General features: G+C 47.1%; 1 protein-coding gene across 21 annotated transcripts in view; it reads left to right on the plus strand.

Moving 5' to 3' along the window:
* Positions 1–12,235, plus strand: part of LOC105497123 (IgLON family member 5) — a 59,142-nt gene that overhangs the window by 23,836 nt on the left and 23,071 nt on the right. The window contains exon 1 of one of the 21 annotated variants that reach the window (XM_024797670.2): positions 197–278. The exons of the other annotated variants lie outside the window; for them this stretch is intronic. Coding sequence (XP_024653438.2) covers positions 212–278 — 67 coding nt within the window. The 5' untranslated portion in view covers positions 197–211. Of the gene's footprint in view, positions 1–196; positions 279–12,235 lie in introns of those variants that run through there. 21 annotated transcript variants of the gene reach the window in all.

The following is a 12,235-nucleotide window of genomic DNA, read 5'->3' on the forward strand; positions in this document are numbered from 1 at the left end:
GGCAGAGATGTGGAGGGGACTCCGCTCCCTGAACACACTTCCTGCCCACAGCAGGCGAGGCTATTCAGAACGCAGACGCTTTGCCCAGGGCAACCAGAATCCCCAGGTTCTGGGGGGAAGCTTGGGTGTGGAAGAGTAAGGAGGGGTTTCTAGGTAGACAAAAACATTCCAGGTGTTCACTCACGTGGCCACAAATCCCCGGAGGCCTCCTATGTGCCAGGCGCTGGGCTGGGGACAAAGAGGAGTCAGACCCAGGTCCTACCCACAAGGACCTCCAGGTTGCTACACCCCTTGGAGCAGGGTCAGGGCTGTGTCCCAAGAAGCATGGGGAGAGGGGAGGGGAGGAGGAGCTGGCATTGAGGGAGGGAGGGCTTGACCCTGCTTGGGGAGCTGAGTGTTGCTACCTGAGCCCAGCGGGCATGCAGGGAGAGGTGATGGCACCGCCAGGCACAGAAAGCTGCAAGATTGAAGGCAGGAGGCATGGCGCTGGGGGTCAGAGCACTCCAGCAAGGGCAGAGCAAGCAGCATTTCTAGGGCAGGAGGCAGACGACGGTGAGAACGGAGCCAGGCAAGGGACCACAGGCTGGGCCTGGGTGAAGCTCCTTGCAAACAGGCCTTGCTCACCCTCAGAAGTGAGGGAGGAGCTGATACTGATGGGGGTCCACTTCCCCTCCTCTCTGAAGGACACGCACAGTGGTGACAATGTTCCTGAGTTTGACTTCAGTCCTGATGCCCCACCAATTGAAGGGTCGTGGGGACTAGGAGGCTGACCAGGAAAATTGTGGCGTCACTCTGGGTGGGCTGAGGGGTGAGCGCAGCAGGGACCAGCCGCTCCACAGATAAAGGTGAGATTGGAAAGTGGAATCATCTCCCAAGAAGTGGATATTGGGCTGAACTCTTTCCCCTGAGGGTAGACTGAGGACTGAGGGTGGCCCAAGCCCTCACAGGCCTTCATTCACCTAAGCCAAAGACCCTGTGGAATTGGTCCCATTACCATGCCCATTTTACAGAGGAGGAAACTGAGGCCCAGAGAGGCTGAGAAGCCTGCCTAAGGTTACATTCCTACCTTCTGAGGCAGACGCTATCCCCCTGCCCTTACCCACAAAGAAGTTGAAGTTCAGAAAGGGGAGGTCCTTCCAGAATGTCACAACCTGGGGACAAAGCCAGATCTGAGGTGCTCCTGCCCTCTCCTGCCTGCTCCTAGGAGCAAGGCCCATCGGGATCACATCAGGCTCTCTCCTCCCCATTCCAGAGTGCAGACTGTGGAAGGGAGCCGTCTGGGGCCATGCAGCCACTCCAGGCTTTGCTGGCTCAAGGAGCAGGTCTAGGCTCTCCCTCCCATTGACCCTCAAAGTCTAGTCTCTCTGTCTCTGTTTCTCCCTCTCTCTCAATTCCATGCACAGATGGTTAACTCTCTGTGTGCCCTGTACCCTGCTAGGTTTGGAGAATGGCTGTGGATAGGGCTGCCACCATCCCTTCCTCTCCCAGGTGGGGATCACCCCAACCGCGGACACTGCAGAGGATGGGGGCCATGGGATCATGGACTTCTGTAGTGGCCCCCTGGACAATGGAGCTGAGCCACCTGTGTTTAGATCCCAGCTCTGGCCCTGAATGTGGGCCACTCCCATGTTCCCTAACCCCAGCTTTCATCTGCAAAATGGGGGTATAACAGACCGTGGACCACTGTGAGGCACAGATGAGTTAATGTTTATTTGGTAACCAGCTTGGGGTTAAGGGCATGGTGATGGCAGCCTGTGTGTGTGCCAGGCCATGTTCTAAGCACATTACATGGGTCCTCTTGTTTGTATCCATCAGGATTCCATCAGGGAAACAGAATGAGTAGCTGATCCTTATACAAAGGCTTATTGCATGGAAGTGGGTTATGTGATTCTGAGAGCTGGTTAGGCAGGTGCTATGGACTGGATGTCTGTGTCTTCCCAACATTTTTATGTTGAAACTTAATCCCCACTGTGATGGTATCTGGAGGCCTCGGTGTGGACTACCACAACAACATACCATAGCTTATAAACACAAGAAATTCAATTCTCACAGTTTGGGGAGCTGGGAAGTCCAAGACTTCTTATTTCTTCTGGGAAACCTCCATTCTGCTCTTAAGGCCTTTTTGGGATGTGATTAGGTTATGTAGGTGGAACCTTCATGAATGGGATTCATGCCCTTATAAGAGGCCTAAGATGGCTGGGCACGGTGGCTCATGCCTGTCATCCCAGCACTTTGGGAGGTTGAGGCAGGAGGATCACTTTAGCTCAGGAGTTTGAGACCAACATGGGCAATATGGTGAAACCCCATCTCTACTAAAACTACAAAAATTAGCCAGACATGGTGGCACACGCCTGTGGTCCCAGCTACTCGGAGGACGAGGCAGGAGGATCGCTTGAGCCTGGGCAGTGGAGGCTGCACCACTGCACTCCAACCTGGGCAGCACAGCCAAACCCTGCCTCAAAAACAAAACAACAACAACAAAAAGGCCTAAGAGGTCAGACATTTCCTCTTCTAGCGTGTGAGGACATAGCATAAAGCACCGTCTATGAACCAGGATGCCAGCCCTCACCAGACACAGAACATGCCAGTGCCTGGATCTTGGACTTCCCAGCTCCCCAGACTGTGAGAAATGAATGTCTTGTATTTATAAACCACCCAGTCTGTGGCATTTTGTTGCAGCACTCCACACCGAGTAAGACAGCAGGTCTGAAGTCTATAGGGCAGGCAGGCGGGAGAGGCAGGCTGGAAACTCCAGCAGCAGCTGAAGCGAAACGCTTTCTTTTCCCGGGAAACCCCCATTGTGCTTTTAAGGCCTTTCAACTGATTGCATCAGACCCACCTACATTATTGAGACTAATCTCCTTCAGTTAAAGTCAACTGATTAGAACAACAACAACAAACAGGTAACTACAAGACGTGACGGATATGTTAATATGCTTGACGGTAGTAATCATCTCACTATGTATATATCTATCAAAAGATCACGTTGTATACCTTAAATATATACAACACAGTCAACTGATTAGAGACGTCAGTCACAGCTACAAAATCCTTCCTCAGTGACATGTCTCGGTGTTTGATTGAGCAGCTGGGGTCTGTAGCCCAGCCAGGTTGGCGCATAAACAGACCATCGCACTGCTGTGTCCCCACCACGGCCCTGTGGAGTGGGTTTTGAGATTATCCCCATCCTGTAGAAAAGGATGAGGAGACTCAGAGAGGGCAAGGAGCCTCCCTGACTGAACAAACGGCGGAGACACCTGAGCCAGGGCTCGGAACGCCCCTTCCTCACCTCCCGCACCACGTCCCATCCAACCTTGCTCAGGGAATATCTTCAGCTGCTATTATTAGCACCAAGCACAGCTCCAGGGACATGGCACAAAAAAGGAAAGTACATCTCAAAGTGGGTAACCATACCTGACCTTGTCCTAGGAAACAGAGAGTCAGGGAGGGAAGTCTTTGAAGATGAGAAGAGTTCAGTCAATGAAAGGGATAGGAACTAATTTATTCTTTCAAAAATATACTGAGGGCCAGGCACAGTGGCTCATGCCTGTAATCGTAGCACTTTGGGAGGCCGAGGTAGGCAGATCACTTGAAGTCAACATGGTGAAACCTTGTCTCTACTGAAAATACGAAAAGTTAGCTAGCTGGGTATGGTGGAGTGCACCTGTAGTCTCAGCCACTCTGGAGGCTGAGGCCAGAGACTTGCTTAAGCCTGGGATGCGGAGGTTACAGTGAGCTGAGATCGTGCCACTGCACTCCAGCCTGGGTGACAGAGCAAGACTCCATTTAAATACATACTGAGGGCCAGGTGTGGTGGCTCATGCCTGTAATCCCAGCACTTTGGAAAGCCAAGGCAGGCGGATCACGAGGTCAGGAGATGGAGACCATCTTGGCTAACATGGTGAAACCCCATCCCTACTAAAAATACAAAAAATTAGCTGGGCCTGGTGGTGGGCGCCTGTAGTCCCAGCTATTCGGGAGGCTGAGGCAGGAGAATGGCGTGAACCCGGGAGGGAGAGCTTGCAGTGAGCTGAGATTGCTCACTGCACTCCAGCCTGGGCAACAGAGTGAGACTCTGTCTCAAAACAAATAAATAAAAATAAATATATACTGAGGCTGGCTATGGTGGTATGTGCCTATAGTCCCAGCTACTCAAGAGGCCAAGGTGGGAGGATTATTTGAGGCCAGGAATTTGAGACCAACCTGGACAACATAGCAAGACCCCATCTCTACAAAAAAAATAATAATAATAATAACTGGGCATGGTGGCATACACCTATAGCCCCAGCTACTTGGGAGACTGAGACAAGAGGATAGCTTGAGGCCAAGCACAGTGGCTCACACCTGTAATCCCAGCACTTTGGGAAGCTGAGGCAGGAAGATCAATTGAGCCCAGGAGTTTGAAACCAGCCTGGGGAATATAGTGACACCCCACCTGTATAAAAGTTTTTTAAATTAGCATACAACCAGGCACAGTGGCTCATCCCTGTAATCCCAGCAGCACTTTGGGAGTCCAAGACAGGCGGATCACCTGAGGTCAGGAGTTTGAGACCAGCCTGGCCAACATGGCAAAACCCCATCTCTACTAAAAATATAAAAATCAGCCTGGCGTGGTGCACACCTGTAATCCCAGTTACTCAGGATGCTGAGGCAGGAGGATCGCTTGAACCTGGGAGGCAGAGGTTGAGTGAGCTGAGATTACACGACTGCATTCCAACCTGGGCGACAAGAGTGAAACTCCATCTAAAAAAAAAAACATATATATTTATATTTATATTTATATATATTTTTATATCTATATATATATACACACACACACACATACAGGGATGCCTGTAATCCCAGCACTTTGGGAGGCCGAGATGGGCGGATCACAAGGTCAGGAGATCAAGACCACCCTGGCTAACACGACGAAACCCCGACTCTACTAAAAATATAAAAAATTAGCTGGGCATTGTGGCCAGCACCTATAGTTCCAGCTACTCAGGAGGCTGAGGCAGGAGAATGGCGTGAACCCAGGGGGCGGAGCTTGCAGTGAGCCGAGATCACACCACTGCACTACAGCCTGGGCAACAGAGCGAGACTCCATCTCAAAAAATATGTATATATATGTGTGTATATATATTTTTATATATATATTTTTTTAATTTTAAATTTTAAAAAAGCATTAACTATTTTGGAGAGGCTTTGCATCAATAAGGCATGAATTTTTGTACACCCCCGAGCTTTCTAAGCATTGCGTTCAGTGGGCTTCAGGCCTTAACTTATTCGACTCATGCCCTGCAAAGCCCCCTAGCAGAATGGAACGCTCTTAATGAATAAAGATAAAAGCCAGTGATGGTGCTAGTCAGCGAGGTCCTGGCCTGAAAGAGACAGCCCCCTCCAGTGGGATTTCTTAAACAGACGGTCTAATAAAGGTACCATTTGCAGAGGTGCGAGCAGGGTTAGGGATGTAGGGAGGGTAAGGATCTCAGGTGCCAGCAACGGGAGGGAAGGGTTCCTGCCAGATTCTGCTGAGTCCTGGAGGAACAAGGGGAGGAATAGTGTGACCAAGGCCTTAGTGAGAACTGAGATCATGGAGGAGCGGCTGCTGATGGCATTGAGGCTCCCAAGGTGGTCAGCAGGCAGGGAGGAGAGGATCCTCCAGCTCCCTCCAGTATCCTGCCTGTGCCTCCCTTTGGCCAAACCCACCTTGAAGTTGAAGGGCAAGGGAGTTTGCTGATGGGGTCAGTAGACGTCAGCCTCGTAGGCACAGGGGATGGCCACCTCGGCCTCCCAAATTGCTGAGATTACAGGCATGAGCCCCTGCATCCAGTCTGCCAAGTTTTTTTGTTTTTTTTATTTTTTTATTTTTTCAGACAGGGTCTCAGTCCATCACCCAGGCTGGAGTGCGGTGGTGCAATCTTGGCTCACTGCAACCTCCGCCTCTTGGGTTCAAGTGATTCTCATGCCTCAGCCCCCTGAGTAACTAGGATTACAGACACGTGCCACCACTACCCCTTACCTGGCTAATTTTTATTTTTTTAGTAGAGATGAGGTTTTGCCATGTTGGCCAGGCTGGTCTCGAACTCCTGACCTCAAGTGATCCGCCAGCTTCTGCCTTTCGAAGTGCTGGAATTACATGCGTGAACCACCGCACCCACCGCTACTTTTTAAATTATTTGTAGAGACAGAGTCTCACTATGTTACCCAGGCTGGTCTCAAACTCCTGGCTTCTAGTGATCCTCCTGCACTGGCCTCTCAAATTGTTGAGATTACAGGTGTGAGCCACTTTGGGCAACTCTATTTTATTTATTTTGCAAACAAATTTCCTAGAAATGTTAATTAAGTAGCTTGTCTGAGGCTACCCCCCTAACAGGTGCCAGGGGTGAGATTCAAACTTCTCCAGCTGGCACCAGAGCTGGAGCTTCTAGCACTGAACTGCCCCTTGCAATCCCCATCCTCTCCACATCTCTGTATGAGAGCTGAGACAAAAGGCAGAGCGTCGCCTGTCTGTACCTCTGCTCGGAACCTGTGTGCAGCAACTTGAAATTTTAGCCCCTCTGCGGATGACTGAATAGTCCTGAAAGCCCTGAGAGTATCGATTTTAGGGTTAGAAATAAATATTAGCGAACAAGCGAATTTGTAAACACAGAATCTGGGAATAAGGCAGATAGACTATATCTCTGTCCATTCAACTATCATCCAGACCAAGAAGTAGAACGTGCCCACCGCAGAAGGCTCCCTTCCGTGCACCTCCTACTGGATTACCATGACATGTCTCCTCCCAGACTCTCCCCAACCAGAGTAATTACAATTCTCACATCTATTGCCATGGATCATTTCTGCCGGGTATTAGACTTCATATAAATGGAATCATACAGTACGTAATCTCTTGTATCTGGCATTTTTCACACTACTCCTGTGAGTTTCCACCATGTTTTAGCACGTATCAACAGGTCATCCTATTTTATTAATGAATCGTATTCCATGGTATGAGTCTATATTAATTAATTTACACATTCACCTGTTGCTGGATATTCAGTTATCTTCAGTTTGAGGCTTTCATAAATGAAGCTGCAGTGAACATTCATTTGCCAGTCTTTGTGGACATGTTGTTTTCATTTCTCACGGATAAATACCTGGGGTGAAATTGCTGGATTATAGGAATACTCAGCTTTAGTAGACACTGACAAAACATTCCCCACAGCAATCGTGCCCATATACACTCCCACCAATGATACAAGAGAGTTCCAGGTGCTCCACATCCTCACCAACACTTGCTATTGTCAATCCTTTTCATTTTAGTCATTCTGGCCGCAGAGTAAGAGTATATCCTTATACTTTTGATTTGATCTCCCTGATAACTGATGCTGAATTCTTTTTCATGTGATGATTATTACTATTATTTTTTGGTCCAGAGTCTTGCTCTGTCACCCAGGCTAGAGTGCAGTGGTACAATCTTGACTCACTGCAGCCCCTGCCTCCCGGGTTCAAGCAATTCTCCTGCCTCAGCCTCCTGAGTTTCTGGGACTACAGGCACGTGCCACTACACCTGGCTAATTTTTGTATTTTTAGTAGAGACAGAGTTTCACCATGTTGGCCTGGCTGGTCTCAAACTCCTGACCTCAGGTGATCCACCCCCTTGGTCTTGCAAAATGCTGGAATGACAGGTGTGAGCCACTGCACCCGGCCTGAATATCCTTTTTTTCATAAAGTGCTTGTTCATGTATTTTGCCCATTTTGAAAATCGAGATGTCTCCTTTTTGTTGATTTGTGAGAGTTCTTTATATATTCTGGATATAAGTTTGTTATAAGGTGCACATATGGCAGATATCTTCTGTCATATTCTGAGGATGTAGGAAGAAAACTAAAATTTTCAGCTCACTGCAACCTCTGCCTCCTGGGTTCAAACAATTCTCCCACCTCAGGCTCCTGAGTGGCTGGGATTACAGGTGTGCGCCACTACACCTGGCTAATTTTTTTATCTTTAGTAGAGATGGAATTTCACCATGTTGGCCTGGCTGGTCTCAAACTCCTGGCTTCAAGTGATCCACCCGCCTTGGCCTCCCAAAGAGCTGGGTAGAGCTGCCAGGCCCTCAGCAGGTGCACCACCCTCCAGGAACCTCCATGTGTTCGGCTATCCAAAAACTCTCTGAACCCAGTCCCTTTGGGTTTTTAAGGAGGCTTCATTAATTAGAGGCATGGCTAATTTTAATTAGAGGCATGGCTAATTAAACCATTGGCCACTGGTGATGAACTTAACCTTCAGCCCCTCCCTCCTTCTGAGAAATTGGGAGATGGACTGAAAGTCCCAACTCTATAATCCTGCCTTGACCTTTCTTGTGACCAGACCCTATCCGGAGGTTACTGGCCATTAGTCAATTCATTGGCATACGGAAGACATCACTTTGGAGGTTCCAAACATTTAGGAGTTTGTATGTCAGGAAAGGGGCTGGAGGAATGAAGACCAAATACATATTTCACACTATTACACACCATTCACCCCTGGTCTTTGGACATGGTTCCCTTATACCAAATGAATATACAACTCAAAAGATACTGCCACATTACTAGAATCCCATTCAATCATGACTAATTAGTTCAGTCCATCATATTGTAAGAATGTCTCCCGGAGCGAGACCACTCAGGTTTACAGCCTCCCATTCTATCTTATCAGGTTCTAAAAGCAGGAGTGGTCTCTGCACACATATAGTTTCACCCTCTCAGGCATCTGGTATAATTGAGCTAAGAGACGTCATCCCACGTTCTGAGCATCTTTCAGCCTGTTAACGTAACATTAGATTTCCTTCATTACATAACCTGTTTATTCATTCCTTTACCTTCAGCTACCATTATTCCTTCTCTTCATTTATATCCAAACTTTTCCACCTTTGCAAGGAACACGGTGCTTGTCTAGACTGCAGGCAGCAATACTAGTCTAGCAAGTACCCGCCCCCTAATCCACTTCCATTCAGACTGGGTAAGGTTATACAGGTGCAGAACTAGTGGACTGGTTTCACTACTGGACAATGTAGCTGCATCCACTGTTAGCCCCAGTTTTGCCAGATAGGATGGAGGTACAATCTGCCTCTATCAGGCCTTTAGGGAATTCTGACAAAAAAGGGATATGGAAAGATTTGTTAAAGGTTACACAATTACAGCTAGATAGGAGGAATGAGTTTGAGTGTTCTGTAGCACTGTAGGATGACTCCAGTTAACAATAATATATAGCTTCAAATAGCTGGAAGGGGGATAGTGAATGTTCCCCACACAAAGAAATGAAACATTTTTGAGATGATGGATATGCGAATTACCCTGATTTGATCACTATATGTTGTGTGTATCGAAACATCACTATATACCCTGTAAATATATATGATTATTGTATGTCAGGTAAAAAATAATAACAACAAACAAAGAACATAGCTGCATTTTTTTTTTACTTAGGAATCATCCCTGCTTTCAGCACTTGGAGGTTCAAGACCTGGTTCTCGTCCTAGTGTTACCAACATGCCAAGGGTTTAGTCTAGTTCCCATTGCTAGATGCACAGAAAACCGACCCCTGAGACAATAAGGGTTGCTGGGGAAGAAGATTTTAATCGGGTGCTGAAGCCAAGGAGAATGGGAAATCAGCCTCAAATCCACCTGTGACTGACTAAAACTGGGGGGTTTATATAGTGGTGAAGGAATGTAAAACAGGAATTAGGGAGGAGTAAGGAAGCAATTATGAGAAATGAGGGATTTAGTCTCTCTTTGTCTGGGTGGTATAATCTGGTGAGTTTCAGTCCCTTGCCTGAAGGTCAGCTTCCAAAGGAAAGAACTCAAGTGAGACAAATGTAAATTTCAAGTTTTAACACCAAAAGGGTCACTTTCTAGGTTTATTCGAAAACTCAGCGGGTGAGGTGGCTCACTCACACCTGTAGTCCCAGCACTTCCGGAGGCCAAGGCAGGAGGATTGCCTGAGGCCAGGAGTTGGAGATCAGCCTGGCCAACATAGCGTGACCCTGTCTCTACAAAAAAAAAGTTTAAAACTTGCCAGGCGTGCTGGCACACATCTGTAGGATATGCAGGAAGCTAAAGTAGGAGGATCACTTGAGCCCAGGAGATGGAGGCTGAAATAAGCCAGGTTTGCACCACTGCACTCTAGCCTGGGTGACAGAGCCAGACCCTGCCTCAAAAATACAAAACAGTGAATACCATTTCTATGGGACAATTGGGTTGGTTTTACTAATACCAGTGCCTCAGGTAGGGGGAAAAAATGAGGTTATATCTGGAAGAAAGGAAAAAATACATAGTCATTATAGCAACTTGGCAAGAATTGCATAGCCACACCAGCATTCTCCCCACCCCCACTTTCCCAGGTCAACCAGAAAACAGGAAAGTCTAGTGGTGCCCTCCTCTAGCCCCATCAGGTTGAGTGTGAGCACACACTCAGGAAGGTGTGTAAGCCAGATCTTCCTGTTTTGTTTTGTTTTTTTAAATTTTTATGGGTACATTTAAAAAAAATTATGGGTACATTCTTCATGCTTTTATCTTCTCTGTTTTAGACAACCAATGTTTTAATTGCTCATTCCACTTCTTGATCAAATTATTACCCAAAGGAGGACAGCTCTGCCCATTGCTGGACATTATGGGCTGGACAGTGTGTTCCTTGGATGGAAGAAATGACGACAGCCTGTGCAAATGTGTGTAATATATTCTGTTCTGATTCTTTTACAGCACTCTGAGCATTTGCATCTTCCACTGGGTAAGCAAAGGCCAGCCCAGAGTCAACGTCTATTCCTGTCAAGACCCATTTGTAGCCCCCCAGGGCTACCAGCATCAGCCTCACTTGCCAGCTGTGCTCGGAACCTTCCTACCAGGGAATCTGCTCCATAGCCATCTGCAGTTTCTGTCTGGCAGACAGAACAGTTCTTACTGGCATTATGTGCCTGAGAGGGTGCAATAGAAACATGTTTAGATTCAGCCCATCTCTGCACTGCTGCAGTGCCCTCATATCCTTTCATTTCACGGACACAGGTGGCCACCTTAAGTGAGCATACAGGGATATCTGCTTGTCGATTTCAATCACCTTCCAAACCTGGAAGGGAGCTCTTCTGATGGGCATTGACATGTCCTACTTTAAGGACCCCTCAAATTTCCAAAGGGCTGTGTGTGTCCCATATGGGCATCCCTTTAATAGGCTAGGTTTCCATTATCCACCTGCTTGACTATATGGCCAAATCATTGGCCACGGCCTGTGAGTCAGTAAAAACTCAAACAGAGGGGCTTTTAGCACTGTTCAATTCTTCAGCATGCAGTTCAGCTCACTGAATGGATTTGTTTTTATCTTCTTTGATCAGAATGGCATCCTTCTAAATAGGACGTGGTCTTTTCATCTTGGCACTGTCATCTGCACACCAAGCAGCTCTTTGTTGGTAGGTTGAGAGCTGTTTATAGGGCACTGTCCAAGTGGCAGTAGGCTCCAGCTGCTCCCATACTGTTCCAGAGTCAGTCTGAGGGAGAAAGAGGCTCCCTTTTCATTAGTATCTCCTCCTTGCATTCCCCAGGTAGCATGATCCTGTATAAATCATTTCTAATTTCTTAGGGGACTCTTCTGGGCATTTTAATCTCCATTAGAGTGTTTTAAAACATAATCCAAGATATTATTGGTATTTCAGGCTTCAAGATCATTTCATGTCTCAGTCATAGGGGTAGCTTGAATTAATATCCCATAGAAAGTAGTATTATACTCTTCATATTGAAATTCTCTAGTCCAGGGTCCCAGTAGTTGTCATTGGAAGGTGCTTATAGGCTGTTCCCATAGGTCCCAGTCTAGGTTCCATACGGGGCTCTGCCCCAGAGAATTTGTTCATAGCATCACTCCATCTTCTATTCTACATTGTGTGGGCTCCAGACATCTGACTGGTTCCTATTCAGCATGTCCAATTAATATTGATTAAAGGCAGATGTACATGGCTTTTGTTTTATAATGCTAGGTATGGGAAACATTTCTCAGGCTGATACAATGTCTATCCCTATAATGCAATCAGGGAAAATCACTTCAGAGAAAGTGTGTTCAAATATACCAACTCTCCTATAAAGGTTTATCTTAATTATCTTAACCAACCCTCACTTTCCTAACTGTAGCCTCTATTAGAACTTTATTAATGGGTTTTGGTTTTACAATACTAGGTAGGAGAAGTGTTCCCCAGCCAGATACGCTATGCAGTCTCATTAAACATTTAGGTAAAGGAGACACAACTTCTTTATA

This window comes from Macaca nemestrina, chromosome 20 (genome assembly GCF_043159975.1).
Source record: "Macaca nemestrina isolate mMacNem1 chromosome 20, mMacNem.hap1, whole genome shotgun sequence".
NCBI classification, from domain to species: Eukaryota; Metazoa; Chordata; class Mammalia; order Primates; family Cercopithecidae; genus Macaca; species Macaca nemestrina.